Genomic DNA, 18715 nt, shown 5'->3' with positions numbered 1-18715 from the left:
TGGATTCTCATGCTAATCTAGAGCTTAATAGCCATAAATTGATCTATAGCATGTGGAATTTGGAGATCACTACAAGATGCAATTTTCATTCCTAAATATTTTCCCCCCCAAAAGTAACCTCGGTGTTACCAAAGACAAAGTTGGACCCTTGGTTTTTTCTTGAGCCAACGACTAGGAGATTAAGCAATGTTAGAATTTGGAATTCAACCAGTAGAAACATATTTATAGAAGCATCATGTATATTTCTATGTTCAATATGCTCAATTATTCGGATAGCATTGTGGCATCTCATATCTTTTCACACTACTCAAAATAGACTCACATAAGATTTTTACAAACATAGACATTTTGTCATCAACATGTATATTATTTTATAGATGTTCTTAACATGTTTTCAAAAAACAATGTAATATTTACTATATTGTGACTTTTTTTTTCATAAAAAATAATGCAACAAAAACTAATCAAAGATGTGTAAGGATTTGAAGAAAGTAAATTACCAAAAAGTGTAGAGATTTTAATGCCACTTATTTTGGTATCTTACATGGTCCCATATGGGCTTTGTGGTTGAAAAAGTATCTAGTTTCATATTTTTGCAATGCCTGAGTATAGGGGCATGTCGACATGTAGGACTCTGCAAAATCATATCTTTTCATTCATGCCAAATGGTGACACCTAACATATCAAATAAAATGGCATATCCATTTGTGGTATTATCTTTCTTGTTACATTTTTGGATCTTTATTATGTAGCTAGTGCAACATGTCAATAGGTACATGCCACACATTAGAAGACAGCCAAAAATGTAAACGCTTGTAAGAAAATTAGTTGCAAAATGCCAAAGTTCTTAATTGATCAATGGGAGCAAGTCATTGAACATCAAATTTTCTTCAAATTCCTTATATTGATTATGCAAAGTGGCTTTGTTGTACACAAGTTGTTAGGTGATATTGATCTTGATAGTTATACCAAGTGGAACTTCCTAAAATAGGGGTAGGCTGTTAAGCAATGGTGCAATGTGTGAGAGCAACCGAGCATACATGAATAGAACTGTGTGCCCTAGCACTGTGTGCCCCAATGCTAAGTTGCTCCAAGAATTTACACTTCTTTATAATAAAACTACTTGTTCAAGGACTTTTCATTCCATATAGTTGCAATAGAGCAGCCTATTTAGAGGGGCACATCAAGATGCCCTAATATATAACAAGTTGCTCCAAGGATTTTTTAAATTTATCTAATTTCAGTTGAGCCAACATCTGCACAATGAGATTTAAAAAGTTCATCGATTTATTCTCATTGGATTTGAGCGCTGTAAACAGGATGGAACTATTTCTTACTTAATTGTGAAAGTGTAACAAGCCATGTAGCCCATTTTGCCAGCTATCTTAAAATGAAAAAACTCACAAAATGTCAAAGCCCCTAGCTAGATATAATCAATCTACAAATGTGACTGTCATCTCTCCTATTAGTGAAGATAGTCTCCTTAAGAGACTGACATCTTCTGTTCTCATTGGTATAGAGAGGCCTCCCCTTTCCATCATGTATAAAGTATGGCTAGCTTAAACATGATATCTCCTTCATATAATTTTTTATTCTGCATAGTTTGCTTTCATAATTGGAAGAATGGCAGCAAGCCCAGGTGTAGCTCTCACTTGGTAAGCAAGTTACATGTCTTATTTACAAATCAGAAAATGGCTCTGTATTATTAAACAATGGCGAAGAGCAGAAGTAAAAGGGATCTGGCAGCGGCAAAGGGGTTCATAAGATATGTAGTTAAGGGCTATCACGTATAATCACTTGAGAGATTTAGGCAAATTTCTGAAATTCCAATAAAAATACAGGAGACACTAAAGTGCAATTAAAGAATGTGAATTATTTTATTGCATTCAATTTGAATACCAAATGTAAATGGAGGGCTAATTTTGCATAATACAACTTCACTCCGTAGCCTCCTAAATACAAAATTTGTACATTCCTCAATTTCCAAACAGGATGTGTACTCACCAATCAACACATCGCACATGCAATCATGAAGGTATTGCAAGCACCTGAGGCAAAGTCCAGCGTCTCGAGCTGCGGCAATCTCGAGTTGTGCCCTTGGACTTTTTCTAAAGCCTCTTCAAATGTGGAGAATGCCACATGAGAAGTGAACTGGTTTATCTGAATTTCTGGGCTCTCGTGAGGTACAGTGAGTTAACTTGGCACTTCCAGAGCAGAATTCTGATAATTAAGGGCCCACTGCATTGCCCATATTGCAAGTGGCCGCATGTAGGCTAAAGACCTGTAATGTCCAATTACTGTCCATCCTTCCGGTGTCTGAAAAGCATATCTGGGTTGAAAACAATTTACAAAGACAATTAATACACTTCTATATTCAACTATCATCAAATTCTTCATAATTAGCAGAAACTGAGCTTCGAAATGAGCAAAATGAAAGGGATCTAGATAGCTTACTACATTAGAATTCACTGCATGCACAAAACAGATTACTTCAATATCTACACTGAATGTAATTCTCTTGCCATTGGACAAAACTCCTTCCTGTCTTTAAACTCAGCTGCAGATAAAACTTCCCAAGGCTGATCACAGTACAAATACAGTTTTTAAAAGAAGGCTGCTCCCATAGAAGTTTCCTTTCTCATAGTGCATACAGAACAGTAATCTCCCATTTTTTAAGGATAGGAAACTGTGTTGAGTTGGATTCTTCACTTGACTCATGTATTTTAGTCATACTCTTGCAAAAAAAGACAAGGAAAGAGAAAAATAGGAAATTTTCCAGCCTATAGATACGACTCAAAGCAAGGGTGTCCAAAAACGTGCAGGGAAAAGCTAGGTGGCCAGAAGTCCATAACATTTCACAAAGACAAAGGGCATTCTGATGCCATTCAGAGAATGAGTGTCATTGTGGGTCATCTAAGAAAGCACAAACTTTGTGTAAAAGGAATACACACCTTCCAATCCAAGGGGAGGAAAGCACCCCCAAAGCAAGGGGTGTGGTTCCAAGTCCAGATAAGGGTAGCACCCGAATAGCTTCTCAGAACTCAGCAGGAAAGGATCAAAGACCTGAGACACCTACCAGCAGGCAGTGTTTCCTGTCTTTTACCAATGTAAAGAAAGCCCTGAAGGCATCCCCCCACAGCAAGCCAGTAAAATCTCAATCTAATCCTGATTGCCTGCGCCGTCTATGGAAATCTTGACTAAGACCTGATTCTAAGGTGCATCCAGGGTAACATGGTTGATTCGGTGCATGTACCCTAACAGTAGAATTTTGAATCAATCCGTATTAAGTGTTCTGGAACGCTTCGACTCGTTAGGTGTGTCTGTGAACTGTTTTTTTTTCTTTTAAATTATTATAAATACTGCAAAAGCCCCAAAATGTGACCAAAAGGAGCAAATGTCAATGCAAAATCTGCAAATGTGACACAAAAGCCCCAAATTTCTACAGCAAAATCACCTCAATGTCACTGCAATGTGTGCAAACGTGACATAAAAGAGGGTGAAAAGCTTCAAATCCAATTGTACCAGGAAGATCTGAGTCAAGAGGGAGAGAATCCCAGCCAAATAGTGCTACAGCAGATTGGAGCACCTGGAGGAAGGCCCGAATGACTGAAAAGAGTCCAGATTTGAGCAAACGTGACATAAAAGAGGGTGAAAAGCTTCAAATCCAATTGTACTAGGAAGATCTGAGTCAAGAGGGAGAGAATCCCAGCCAAATAGTGCTACAGCAGATTGGAGCACCTCGAATGACTGAAAAGAGTCCAGATTTCAGCAAAAAACCTCCAAAAACAGCCCAAAAATGCTCAAAATCAACTTTAGACATGTCGTACGGATTCTTGGCAGCATTATGCATCTGTCCGTATAGGTCCGTTTTTGTTCAGCCGGAATGGTGTGGGACAAGGTCGTTTGTATGTGGGCAGGTCCAAAATATCAAAAAACGTCGAAGTCAGACCTCAAAAAGTCAAAACATCTGTTGGACTGTTTTTCTGCTCAAAAAACAAGTTTCTGTCGATGAAATGAGGCACCGGACTGAGCTAGAGTAAAATGGCAGGTAGGAGCAATGGGAGAGCTTGAGGGAAGGCAGGTAGGAGCAAGAGAACCTGCTCTTATACCACTGATGGGTGCATGAAGCAATGGAACAAGAGTGGAGTGCGGGAAGCAAACAACAAGCTGGAGCAAAACGTACTACTGCTCAAATGGATGAGGAAAATACAAAGGGTGGCCCATATGGCCCGCAAGTCAACCATATGGTTGAGCAGAGAAGTCAACTCACAGAATTGACTTGACCTACAAGGCTCATACCAGGGCTAAGTGCTAACAACAAGCCCTCTCTCAGCCCTCACACAATGCCTCAACCACCTAGCCCCAAGTGGGATCTATATACCAAGTAAATTGGGTACTTCCACTACTGGCTCCAGTGCTAGGAAATGGAAGTGCACTATTGTGGCAAAGAGAAGAATAGCTATAATCCAAGCCTACCCGCCGTGCGTAACGATATAGGTCCTTGTGATATATCCCCACAAGATTTAGCCGATCGATTATTGTGAGAGCACGCCAATCTGAGCACCATCGCAGCACCACTAGCTCTTGGCGCTCCATTGGAGCTAGAGAAGGATATGCTATCAGATGTCGGAACATCAACAACCTGCATCTGTTAGGATGTCTCCCGTGGTGGTGGAGGGCGTGGTCTCCTCGATCTCTAGATCCGATGGGCTAGTCAAGGGTGATGCCTCGCCTTAGTTGGTCTCCCCTAAGGAGAGCTGAAATAGGTCGAACCTCGATCGTGTGTGCTCTGGTCGCCTGTCGCGCCGTGTGCAATATTTGTGTCCCCCGCCTCGCAGTGCTGTGTCGGCTTTCTCCACTGATCCATATATCTCTCATGTCAACTAGCTCCTCCTCCTCTATCCTAGAGTGCCCTGGGACTGAGTCAAATGCATAGAAATCTGTGACCTGTCTATGCGCTCGGTCTACCTCGGTACCCTATGGTGCAGTGGTCCCATCCTCCTCCTCTCTGATATGTCGTAGTAGTGTCTCTCTGTGTCGTCGCATCTCCATCAGGTAGAGCCCAATACAGACCTGGTCTTGGAAGTGGATCAGTCGTGAGAGTGGGCCAAAGCCGTACCCCTCCTGAAAAAGGCGGTGGTATTGTCGCCCTCGGATCTCATAGTAGGCTAGGCAGACATAGAGAAAGTGCTCCTCTGTCTCGACCGCCTCAATCGTGCACAACCTGCAAGTCCGCTGCTCTCTGGGTATGCGTGCAGCTCTCCCTGTCTCGATCCTCAGCTCATGGGATGAGACCCGCATCTATCCAATGGCAATCCTCAATGCGTGTGAGACTCCTCTGTCCTCGAGATACTGAGGTCTGATGATGAGCCCATCTTCCAATACTCTCATAAAGTGATTATAGTAGATCTGGGTCTTGGTGGGGAACTCCTAGTCCCCCCCCCCAAGTGCGAGATGTATGGAGCTGGAGGAGACCTAACCGTATGATGCGGTTAATCTCATCCAGTGGGATCGACTCGGGCAGTGCATCCATGCTATACTGAAACGAGGGAAGTCGATCCATCTAAATGCCGTGAATGGCAAACCATAGGGTGACGCGTGCAAACCATGTTGTACCTACCCCACTCTCTACTAGTCGTATGGAGGACTCTAGTCCCAAACTCTGTGGAGGAAAGTCATTGTTTGAAAAATGGCATCAACCTGGAGAGGGGTCGTGGCAAACTCTGCCTATACTGTCTAATGGGGGACCGAGGGTTGACTCCGAATCATCCTAGAGCCCATAATCACATGTAGCAGCTCGAATCTCTTCCATTCTGCTGCTGAAATATCACCCCCCAAAAAGGTGCCGCATACATGGCGGTCGGCCTCACTAGAGTGTCGAAAAGCCAACACTTCGTCGATGGATCCTGGAAATGCGCTTGGAAGCACTGTCGCTCTAGTCGGGCCAAGGCATCATGCCCTCGTGTTAGTCATGCTCAGGCTGTGTGGGTCATCGTGAAAACTAGCCCTGTGAAAACTGCACCCAAGTATGTGTAGGACTGCACAATCTCCATTGGCTGACTCTAGTATGTAAAGCTATGTCGGTGAAGCACTGTGTAAGAGGTGTTGAAGATCATGACCTTGGTCTTCCCAAGGTTAACCATCAGGTCTCTCTCTCTCTGCAAAACACCTTTAGGGCATCTAGATGTCTCTGTAGTCCCTCTACCGAAGATGACAGGAAGACTATGTCATCCGCGTATAGTAGAATCTGTATCATCAAGTCTGCTAGTGGTGCTCCCTCGCCTCCTAGGTGGTCTATGAAAGATGTAATCTCATCAATGTAGAGCCCGAAGAGAGACGATGAGAGTGGGCATCCTTGCTTTACTCCGATCGTGCTCTCAACCTAGTCTGATAGGCCTCCTGGGACACGAACTCTCCCTCTGACAGACTCGTATAGGCTCACCACTCCCCAGATCAGAACCTCTGGAATCTGCATATCTTGTAGTCTCCTGATCATGCGGGATCACTGGACAGTGTCGAAGGCCTTCCGAAAGTCTACAAAACAAGCATAGACTTTTTGGTGTCTCAACCTCGCCTCCTCAATGATATAGCCCTCAAGGTGAAGACGTGGTCTAGAGTGGAGTGCTATCTCCGGAAACCTACCTACCCTAGAGCACGCTGCCCATGTGCCTCTGTATGACTGCTGATCTCCCTCTCCAGTATCGATCCATAGATCTTGGCCAGCGTGGCCAATCATGAGAGTGCGATAGTTCCCAGTATCCATGGGGTCGCTTGCCATGTGTATCGGCACTATGGTGGTGGTACTCCATGAGGGTGGGAAGTAGTGACATATGGCGTGGTTGAACATCTATGCTAGTACCGGAGCCAAAACCTCATGTCCATGATTGAAATGCTCATTCCATAGCCCCTCATGGTCCTATGCTCTCTAGTTATGAAGCCGGTTGAGTGCAGTCCGCACATTCTGTGCAGTGAACAAGTGGCAAGGAGTGGACCGGGGCATAGTGTAATATCAGGTGGTGCCTGCATCGGGACATCATAAAGAGAGCATGCATAAGTGTGCCAAACACCTGGGTCTATGATGGGTATAGATGGCTTCCCCTTTGACAGAAACCCCTAGCCAATGGTGGGATCCCCCCCTCAAAATGAACTGATCACTTCATCCATTCTATGGGTGAGGAAGGCCCGCTGCTTTGTCAATCGCCGTGAAATCCATTGTGCCTCAGGTGATGTCAAGTGGCCAAGGGCTCGCTTGCATGTGAGGTGAGCTCTCATCTCCCTGCACTCATCATCATACCAAGGATTCTATGGCATCTTCCCTAGTGAGGCACGTGCAGATCGAGTCGTGGGGAGACCTGATGGCTGCGTCCATGACTACTATGGAAAGGGTGTTTGAGGGGTGGGCGAGGTCTGCAACATCTCCAAGTAGTAGGACTAGAAGTCCCTTCACCAAGTGGCTCACATAGATGGGGTCCAAGGCACGATCAAAGTGAACCTGTACACGAGTGGGCATGGGGGAGACGCTCCCTGTGGCTAACATAGTGGTAGAGATACAAAAGGCTAAGTACGAGTGATCAGCACCGAGTGGGGGAGCCATAGGAGTATCTCCTACTCTGAGGCCTCAGACTAAGACATTTAGGGCTTTATTGTTTCTCCTTTTATCCTCCTCTAGAGCATCCGAAATGAACTCTTTCTTGGGGACAGCACTACCTTTCTTGACCACATCGCTCCATTCCAAGATTGCATCCTCTCCTTTCTTGATTTTCTAGATGAATTCAGCAAGTTTACCCTTCATAGTGTCTTGCAAGAATGCCAAGTCTTTTCTGAGTTTTTCATTCTTAGATTTCAGTTCACTTATGATCTTGCATCCTTCTTCTGAATGCCACTTTGAGCTGCTTCATTTATTCCCTGATGATGTTCAGCTCCTCGTGTAGGGATGGATGAAGCTCCCCTTCATCCCCGTGTGTGTTTGCTTTCAATTTTGCATTCTCGTCTTGAAGATTAATCACCTGATCTTCCAAGCTCTCTATCTTGGATGTAAGCGTCCATATCCCACATCATATCCATCTGCATTTTCCCAATTTGTTTTGCCCATTTTGCATGCATTTCTTCTTGCCATCCCTTCATGTCTCATTCATTTGAGCACGTATGTTTGAAAGCTCATCCTTCTTGTATTCTTCCAGTTTCTTTTGTAAGCACTCAATTTCAGCATCTTGTAGCTTACATACCTCTTTGATAGAAGATAGGCATGCTTTGACATTCCCATCCTCTACTTTCTGCCCTTTGGTCCAAATTCGCTGTATTTTCTGTCCTTGTCCCCTCCAGTTTTCTGATCGGGTGAGCTTTCCATGGCCTCTCTTTTTTCTCTGATTTTTACTGATTTTTCTGCTCTTTGGACTACCCACCACCTAAGGGCTGCCCATAGCAAGTCTTTCTTGATTTGATTCTTGATTTTTGCAGGTAAGGAGCTGGTTGGAGCAGAGGTGTAGGGCTAGAGTCGAGGCTTGAGGGCTGTGAGGGCTGTGAACCCTATCTTGATTAGAGACCTCGTCCTAGCTGGACAGGGATTGGTGGCAGCCCCTTGATGTTGGCGGGCCTGGAGCAGCCTTGAGCTAGAACACTAGGTACGGGGGGGGGGCCTAGTAGCCCGTGCGGCCTGCGCAGGTCCTTGTGGCCTGCATTGCTGTAGCTGACAGATGGCGGGGGTGGCACGATAGAGAGGCGTAGCAGATGGCAGGGATGGCACAATAGGTGGCGGGGGGTGGCGCAGCAGCTTTATGGCCTGTAACCAGCCGCGCAGCAGCAGGGAGCCCACGCGGGGGGCTAGGAGGCAGCCCACGGGGGCCGAGATTGATCACGCAGGGTGGGAGGCAGCCCGTGGGGGCCTAGAGGGGCTGAGGGAAGGAGAGGGCTGAGGGAGGGAGGGGGCTAAGGGCACGCACAATCGAGATCTGCGGTCCATCTCAGCTCTCCTCGGAGGAGACTGTAAGAGGCAAGGCATCACTCTAGACATAGCCCATCGGATACAGAGGTCGAGGACATCCTCCACCACAGTGAGAGACATCCTGACAGACGCAGATACACGATATCTTTGCAGCCCACCGGAAAGCCACCATGGCACAGAGTTTCAGATTCTCAGTTTTCAGCTTTCAGTTTTCAAGTTAGCTTTGCATAGCACTCAGCAAGGGCCCTAGCGCACCCTTTGGTTCAACCCACAGAGGCTTGTATGAGTTTCTTCTTGATGTACTTTATCCCAGCCTCTATATGAGTTTCTTCTTTTGATGTACTTTATCCCATAGGCCCATGAGATCTTTTGAGGACATCAATCTCTCTCTCTCTCTCTCTCTCTCTCTCTCTCTCTCTCTCTCTGGAGAAAGTCAAAAGCCGCAAGATTTTGGCATCTGGATGGGCACTAGATCTGAGAAATTGGTTCACGAAGTGGGAGGTAGAGGAGTACTTGAACTACTCACCAGAGGAGGTAGATGAAGATGCTTTTCATCGTGACCTGCTGAATGCACTACACAGGAAATGGCAAACAGCTAAAAATAGAGATAAGTTCGAGTACTACTGCACATTTATCAACCCCCAATATTGGCCCACTTATACGGCAAAGGAGTCAGCCACGCAGAAGTACATTTGCACACCTATGGCAATGCATAAGCGGAGGGCTTTGGCTTCACTTCACACCCAATCACACCAGCTGCAAATTGAAATAGGAGGATGGAAAGACATGCCAAGAGAGCACAGAATATGCCAATTATGTGACCAGGGTATGCCAGAAACAGAAGAACACATGGTAATGATATGCCCTTACTATGCACACATTAGGAAAAAGTTCAGCTCTCTTCTTGAGGGACATAACCGACTGGCTGATTTGCTACATAAGGCGTCACCCTCAGCTTTAGGAACACTTGTATCTAAGCTTTTCAAGCACAGAAACTCACCTAGACATAAAGGTAGTTTCTCTTATTACCCTCCCCTTTGAGGGAGGAGTCTTTATGTATGTAAGGTTTTGTATTGTTTTAGGTCCCATAGGCCGATTTTTGGTCTTCAGAGGACGATAATGTATTCTTCTTCTTCTTCTTCTTCTTCTCTCTCTCTCTCTCTGCTTATGCTCCTCCACCCCCTGCTTGCCGTCCCTACTTACCTACCTAGGCTCCTCACCCCCCTCCTGCTGCTCCGCCCACCTCTATTCCGCGCCGCTGCCTGCTGCAGCTCATTTACCACGATAACGCTTTGAAAATCAGAATTGGGCGGCTTCCAGATGAATGGTATAAAGAAGAGGAATCATTCAATGATACCTTTGCGCATGTCAAAGCAGCCATGCCTACTATTGATTGGACAGCTAATGCAGATGACAATCCTGATGACGATGGTGAAGCTCGAGCAGTCCACATATGTAGGCGTAAGGGTCATGCTATCATTACATTCAACTCACGAGACCTACGTACAAAAGTTCTATGACAATCTCATAAGATGAAAGGGACTAAGGTATGGATAACCGAAGAACTCACAAGAGCTGAACTGAAGGATAAGGCAAAGGAATTAGCAAAAATTTGGGTTGCAAGGAAGGACCGTAAATGGGCAGTCTATTGTGAAGGAGTAGCACTCGTTAAAGAGTTTAAATCAAAACCAAAAGACTCTCAGTCTTAAACTGATGTATGGCCAGCTATATCTATGTATGTTTTATTTAGGTTATCACCTCGTTATCACATAGGTACTTTAAATAAAATGGAGCTGGCCTAAGCTGATGTACACTAGTTGGTTTTCACGTTGTCCCATAGACCTCTTGGTCTCCCGTGGACGTTAATAGAGACTCTCTCTCTCTCTCACCCCTTCTCTGAGACACATGACTTGAAGGTCAACCTTGGTAAAACCAAGGTCATGATCTTTAGTACATCCCTGGCAGCCATGCACAGAGAGCACTTTATCTTGGATGGGTTGCTAGTGGAGATAGTTGCATACTACACATTTCTAGGGGTCCTGTTCTCCAGCTGGATCTTTATGATGCAACCAACATTACAGGCTCAACTGTGCAGGGGATACGCAGCGCTAGCCAAACTCGAATGACAGTGCTTTCATTCTCACTTTCATGACCCTTAGACCAAGAGTCTTCTCACTCTTTGGTCCAACCAGCAGGTATGTATGGCAAACGTATCGAGGGCAAATCTATCAGAGACAGAGTGGGCTCGAGTTGAGAGGCTTCATGTTCTCATGCTTTCACGGATGATTCGCAGTAAGCCTTCAGTACCGCATTAGATAGTTTTGGCTGAGTTCGGGGCACCCTCAAAATAACTCGATGCAGCATTTCAAGTCATCACATATCTCTACCGCATTAGACAGTACAGATCTTGCACCACTGGACAACGTAGGCTTCCTTGATTGGCTTTATTCTCCTCTATGGCACTAGCAGCAGAGGGTGACCAGAGGTGTTGGTATGCACGTACATGCAGATGGCTTGAGAGTAAGGGGCTCCACATAGACAAGGTACCTCCCTCCAGTACAACATTGAGGCCCCCTCTATCGCACTCACATACCATGACACGAACCAAGATCTCCTTCAGTTACACACATCAGGACTTGGGTGAGCTTCTTGTGAAGCTGAAATTCTACAGAGACCACTACCAACGGATTTTAGCAGAGAGCTTCAACGACCCACCAGGATACACACTGATCCACCTCCCCCACTACATGAGAATTTCAATTGGCTAGTTACGGGTCTCATCACACCATCTCCATATTGAGAGTGGTCGCATACCCAGAGAGGGTCACATCTGCAACTTGTGTGATTCTCGACAGATGGAGTCAAAGGAGCATTTCGCATATGCTCTATGTACTATGAGATCATAGGTCCGCGTCACTGTATTTTCAGATATGGTTTCGGATCCCTACCCAATTTCTTGTCATAACCAGACCAGAGATGCTTGGCAGCCTTCATCCATGGGGTCATGTGACACAAGACGTGGTTGCTCAAGGCACGTAGGGAAGATTGGGACACATAGCCAGACTCCAGTCAACCTGAGCTTTTCTAGCCAGACACTACCAACCAGTAGGCTGCTTTAAGGGTCGTGATGCCTCCTAGAGGGCATATAGGAAGTCGTGGGACCTCTCTGCAACCCCCCACCCCACATTGTTGTGTGCCTTGCATAAGGCCCAAGAGAGGGCCTAAGGGTTGCTGCAGCCCCCATACACTGCCAACGCTGCTCAATCAGCTCTAAGTTGCCCCAACCCCCTTTGTGCCTTATTTTAGCAGATGAACCTGCAAGCAAACAACAGGTCTCCGCAAAAGGAACCTACAATCAAAAGCCATCTTCGAGACAGACACTTATCTTCACAGGGTTTGGACCTTACCCAAAGGGAGATTACTGAGATTGGCACTAGAGTTGTCTATACGACTACCTGAGAGTGGGGTTAGCATGGCTTGGTATGCACACATAGCCAAAATGGTTTCACAATCAAGGCATTCAAATGGACCGTCTCCCCCCCTTTCAAGACAACTTAGATTCCCCCCATCATCTGCTCCCATGGGATGAGATCAGTCGTTTTACATGGTTGGAACGTCATGAACTTTTTTTTTTTTGGGGGGGGGGGGGGGGGGCTAGGACTTTCCCACCAATCTACTGTGATCACTTTCTCAGGGTATTAGAAGGCCAAGTGATTATCAAACCCCCATACACTGCCAACACTGCTCAATCAACTCTAAGTTGCCCCAACCCCCTTTGCGCCTTATTTCAGTAGACGAACCTGCAAGCAAACAAGAAGTCTCCACAAAAGGAAACTGCAACAATCAAAAGCCATCTTCCAGATGGACACTTATCTTCACAGGTTTATTGAAACTTTTTTTTTTTTTTTTTGGGGGGGGGGGGGGGGGGGCCCATGGGATGAGATTAGTCGTATTACATGGTTGGAACATCATGAACTTTTTTTTTTTGGGGGGCTTCCTCAGAGTATCAGAAGGCTGAGTGATTATCAAACCCCAATATCTGAAGGACAGACGAGTCTCACACGCCTTGACGATCTCCATTAAACAGATGTGGGTCTCATCCCATCAGCTAAGGATTAATACATACATCTCTCTCTCTCTCTCTCTCTCTCTACTCCGCCTCTCAGCCACACCCTCAACCCCCCTCACCCACCCTCAGCCCCGTTCTCAGCTCCCACCCTACCCACGACCCACCTACTCAACAACATGATGCGCCCTGCGCCTTGCCCCCCTCACCATGATGCTACTACTGCCGCAAGCTATGTGCCAAGCTGCGCTACAGCTCTGGGCAGCCTAAGGCCCCCATAGCTTGGCCTAGGTAGAGGTAGGCTGCTGGTTGCAGCCCCAGGCCCCGAGCAGCGCCAAGGCCACATTGGCCCCTCAACACACCGTATGAGACAGCTTGGAGGGTAGGCAAGGCAGAGATACCAACAAGACCTCTAGTGATGAAACTCCGGACTGCCATGGATAGGTCTACCCTCATGAGCATGAGGGTAACTATGAAAGGGACCAAGATATACTTGGATAACGATCTCACTCTCTTACAGCAGGAGCACAAAAGGGAGGGGATGGTACGAGTAATGGGAGCAAGAGAGGCAAGAAAATGGGCTGCCTATAGAGATGGCAAAGTGATTATCCGGGAAAGAGTAGACAGGGGGGGAAAGGAAGATGGGGAATTATGACCGTGTTGGACCCATGGGATGAATGCACAAAGTGGACAAAAAATGACAATGTAGAATTGCAATGGTACCCTTTGGTCCGATCCCGAGGGTTTCTTGGAAACTTACACCAACAGAGACATGATCTTCTACACCGAGACACATGAGAGCTCAGAGAGAGAGCTGCCCACGGTGACGGGATATACATGGGAGTCAGCCTATAAGAAGAAGATGAGGAGAGAGAGTGGGATACGGGGTTCTAGATGAGTAGCTGTCCTTTTTAGATCACCCCTGAGACCTTTCATATCTGTGGTACAGAGAGACACGTGGATACGAGTCCAGCTATTGGAGGCACAGCTGATCTTCATTGCAGTGTGCTACTTCAGCAGGGAGATATCCTCCTCCTCGGTGACTTCAATGCACGCACAGGAGACATGAGGTGGACTTGCTAAATTTTAACTATAACTTCCTCATAGTATCGGAACTAGATCCAACAAAGCTTGGGATTGTAAGACACTCAGCAGATGCACCACGCGTGATGGCCTACAAGCAACATCTATTTGAGCTGGGAGCGGTCCATGACTTGATTATACATAATGCCTCCAGAGATAGCCGTCATCTGGCTGGTTCACTTGCTTCCCACATGGTGAAGGGACCAATACAGTGCACTATGTGATGGGTCCCTTGGCCTTTGTACCACGGATACACGACTTTATTGTGCCCCCCCCCCCCCCCCCCTGCGCTCAGTGCTGACCACTCATACCTGACTTTTAGCATCACGGGTACCATGCCAGCCACACGGAGAGCTTAAAACTCAAAAATATTTGTCTTATGAAAGGTAGGGAGTCGAAGAGTTAGAATGAGAAGATGGAGAATATGGACTCGATTGATCTTGGAGAAGTTGGTACATTTACTTGGTTGGAAACGGGACGAGAGGAAAGTTGATTCAAGCTTACCTAGATATAACTCATTCAGCCAATTACGTAGATATAACTCATTCAGCCAATCAATTAAGGGTGGACAAGGAGTGTTAAGTGAGGATCACAGGGTCTTGCACGATATCTAACTATTTTTCAATTTTGCTATCCTTTCTCCCTTTGGAGCTCTAGACACATTTGTTCATGCCTTTCTCGAGCTGCTGATCCATTTCAGGGCCCTAGACCAGCCTCTTCATTTGCTGGTTATCCATTTCAGCTTGCTGGCTTTGCTACCTCAGAATCCTTTGTAGTGACCTCATGCACATATGCTGATGTGTCTGGGGGGAAATAACATACTGCAATAAAGAGTGGCCGTGTATCATGTGGCTAAAATCGCACTCCCATATGCCGTGTATACTCCTCCTGCATCACAAAGATAAGCAATCCCAAGTGGGATCTTTAAAAAACTGCTACCCCTCCAAACCCTTGTACCCCACTATCCCTCCTCGTCTCTAGTCTATAGACTGACTCCCATGACTATGAGTAGTCCTCTCTTTGGTATCTCGATGTAGAATATCATCTCCCTGTCGGTTAAGACTCCAAGAAGCCCCCTGGATCAAGCCATAGAGCCATTGCAGTTCCATACCGCTATCTTCAATCTGTGCTGTCCCCCTGACCCATGGCCTCAATACCATCATGTGATGTCCCCATCTCTCTCTCCTCCTCTTTCTGTCCTCTCTCAAATAATGACTTATCCCATCTATGGAGACAGCCCATTTTCCGTCTTCTCTTGCCACCATTACACATACTATTCCTTCTCTTTGATGCTCCTACTGCAAAAGCGAAAGATCATCATCCAAATATGTCCCGGTTCACTTCAGCACGGTCCTCATTCCATGGCAGTCCTGAATTTAATTATCATACGCCTTGTGGGACCCAAAGGTGAGGTTGACACCCATCTTGGTCATGAGTGCCTCGTGTCTACCATTGGGGTGTCACCCATTGCTAGGCCTCTTACTAATACGTTTAAGGCTTTACTTCTCCGTCTTTTCTCCTCCTCTAAGGCATCAGATATGAATGCCTTCTTTGGGGCTGATGCGCCTTTCTTTACCACTTCTTTCCACTCTAGAATCTTCTCCTTTCCCTCTGTTATTTGCTGTGTGAACTCTACATGTTTACCCTGCATATTGGAGAGTTGGAGAGAGAGAGAGAGAGAGAGAGAGAGAGAGAGAGAACGAAAGAAAGAAAGAAAGAAAGTTTATTAAAGTCTACGAAAGACAAATAGTCTATGAGACTGATAGAAACCTGATACAATGAGCAAAAAGGGTGGAGCTACTAAATGAGCATCGTCACCCGTGCTGAAAGCTAAGTCCTAGGTAGTACATAGTCATAGTCATAGCAAAGGACAAAGAGGGGGATCCCTACCATTGGCCACCTGATCAACGGTCTATCTGAGTGATGGGGCCTGTGTATGCTATCTATGGGACCAAATCCACTGGTTCTAGAGAGGTCTGGCAAGAATGGAAACCAATAATAGAACGTTGTTGGCGCTTAGCACGACTAGTCTATCCGAGTCCCTCCCTCTGTAACTTTGGGAGGAATCTTGTCATCTAACATGTGCTAACATCACTCCAGTGGCCTATCTCCCCATGTCAAATAGTAGAGAGGAGATTCTTGTGCTCCTCATGTAAGAGTCCACCTGAGGTCAAGTCTAATCATGTGTCTCACAGAAAGTCTCGAGTGCATCCAAGTGCCATTGGAGACCCTCAGCTAATGAGAAGAGTAGAACCACACCATCTGCATATAGTAGAATCAGGGTCACGGAACCAACAAAGGGTGAACGCACTCCTCCCAATGTCATGATAAAGGACTCGAGCTCATCAATGTATAGAGCCAAACAAGGTTGGTGATTATAGACAACCTTGTTTGAACCCAATCATGCTCATAATCTCCTCTATCTCCCTAATAACCGCTCATAAAGTGTCTGCACAACCCAAATAATGTCCTAACTATACCTTAGATCGAGGAGTCGCTTGAATAGTCAGCCTTGTAGTAATGTGTCAAAGGCTTTGTAAAAATCCACAAAGCAATAATAAACCATCGTCTCAAAGGCAACTCTCAGTATGGAGATATGATCCAACATGGTATGATCTGCCAGGAAACCTACCTGTCCCATGACTTTGAATCCCTCAAACTCCGCAAAGAAACTAACCTCATGTCAAGTGTTGAAGTATAAACCCGATGTCCGTTCATGATGATCCTGTTGTTTTCCTAGCTCATGGTATCCCTTGCTTTTGGGATCAGTCCAATGGTGTTAAGTGGGAGAAACCTGTGCAAACCACTTCATTGAATAGCTTTCCCAACATTGGGGCTAGGGTACTAAGCCCATGCGCAATGTACACAGCGCATAGATCTTTGGCTCGGCCTTTCTATAGCTTGGGATTTGTGTGTTTGATATCACCGGTGGTGAAGAAAGAGTAGGAGGTAGGGCTCGAGGTAACTATGGAAGGTCTAGTGTAGAATGGTTGGGGATGTCATAGAGGGTGTGTGCGTAAGTGTGCCAAATGGTCGGCTGTGTCAAGGGCAAACACGCATGCACCCACAGGCACACAAGGATGGATGAAATTCACTGCCAAAGCTGAAGGGAATTTCCACACCAATACTCTTGTCAAAGAGATTCCCAAATAACTAGACTTAGAACCTAACTGCCGTGCATGAGAAATTGAGCCTTCAAGAGCCCTCATGATCACTAGCTCTTCCTGTTTTCAATCCATCGCTCTGTTAGTGAAAAACAATGGTCTTAAGTCCTACATAAAGACATAAAAGCTATCCTATTTATAAGGAGAATGCATATGATCTTTCCACATCCATGGATCAAATGTGGCAATGGCTTCCTTGCCACAAGTCACCACAAAAATCAATTAAGCTACTCCTCTAAAGCAAAGAGATCTTCTCATTTCAGTTTCCATCAAGAGCCGCCTCATGTGCCTCCTTACTACCTACCTGTCGATCTAGCTGTCATCTCAGGCCAACTTGGGATCAAGTGACTAGGCATGTATCATTTGGCATCTATTGTGTGGGTGTGTACACCAGCACTTGTATGTAATGTGTGATTGAGAGAGAGAGAGAGAGATTACTGTTGTTACCACAGCAGAAACAAAACACAATAAAAAGGAAATAAAAGAGTAAACATTCACATCAAAACAGTACACAGCCTGGATTTCAAGCTACTTGTTGGCACCTCATTGAAAGAAATCTGAATACTAACCTTATTAATGTAGTCTCAGTATGGCGTGCTCCTGTGAGCTTCCCCTCCCTACCGCAGCTCGCTCTACCTCCCCCTTGCTCCTCCCCCCCCCCGCCGCGACCACCTCCACTCCCTTCCCTCCCCCTCCGCCCTCGCCCCCCGCCCCCCTCCCCCTCACCCGCCGGTCACCCCACCCCGCTGCGCCCTCCCCTCGCCTCGCCTCGCTCTCGCCCCCCCCCCTCGCTGCTCTCTCTCGCCCTCCGCTCCGCTCCATCCCGCCCCCCTCACTGCTCTCCCGCCCCGCCCCGCCGCTCCATCTCCCCTCACCCCCGCCGCCTCCACTCCCCCTTCCCCCTCGCTCCTTCTCACCTCACCCTCGCCGCTTCCTCCTCACGCCTCCACTCCCCCTTCCCCTCGTCGCAGCCGCTCTCTCACCCCCCCTCCGCTCTCATCCACTCCGCCCCCTCTGCCCCACCTCGCTTCACCCCACCCCCCCCCTCGCTTCGCCTCACCCCCTCCCTCCCCCGCTCTCACCCACCCGCCGACCCCTCTCACTTCACCCGCCCCCCCCGCCTCCATTCCGCTCTCCCCGCCCCCCGCCTCCATTCCGCTCTCCGCCCCCGCCACCCCCCCCCGCCCTCCCGCGCCCCCCCGTTTTTTCCCCGCACCCCGCTCCCTTCACCCCGCCCTCCGTTCCGACCCCCCCGCCCCCTCACCTCGCCTCACCCGCCTCACCCCCAGGCTCCACCCCCCGCTTCGTCCCCCCTTTTTTGGGGTGGCAGCCTGTTCATACTCCTCATCGGAAGCTTGCAGTTAGTCTTGGCGGTATGGCGGCCCCTCGCCCGGATCCGGAGGCCCAGTCGGACTCTCCCTCTCCAGATGCCTACCGCGTTATCCTGACAGAGCGACAATC

The 18715-nt window shown here is 47.0% G+C and overlaps 1 protein-coding gene across 1 annotated transcript in view; it reads right to left on the bottom strand.

Moving 5' to 3' along the window:
- Nucleotides 1–1919: 1919 nt before the first annotated feature.
- The window catches only part of LOC147881844 (uncharacterized), a 123236-nt gene continuing 106440 nt past the window's right edge, over nt 1920–18715 (bottom strand). The window contains exon 18 of the mRNA XM_087401258.1: nt 1920–2329. Coding sequence (XP_087257384.1) covers nt 2194–2329 — 136 coding nt within the window. The 3' untranslated portion in view covers nt 1920–2193. The remainder of the gene's footprint in view (nt 2330–18715) is intronic.

Source organism: Dipteris shenzhenensis, chromosome 30 (genome assembly GCF_047967505.1).
Source record: "Dipteris shenzhenensis isolate YYH24624 ecotype China chromosome 30, Dip_SZ_1.0, whole genome shotgun sequence".
NCBI classification, from domain to species: domain Eukaryota; kingdom Viridiplantae; phylum Streptophyta; class Polypodiopsida; order Gleicheniales; family Dipteridaceae; genus Dipteris; species Dipteris shenzhenensis.
The sequence above is the reverse complement of the archived record's forward strand: the minus strand, read 5'-3'. Positions and strand labels throughout refer to the sequence as shown.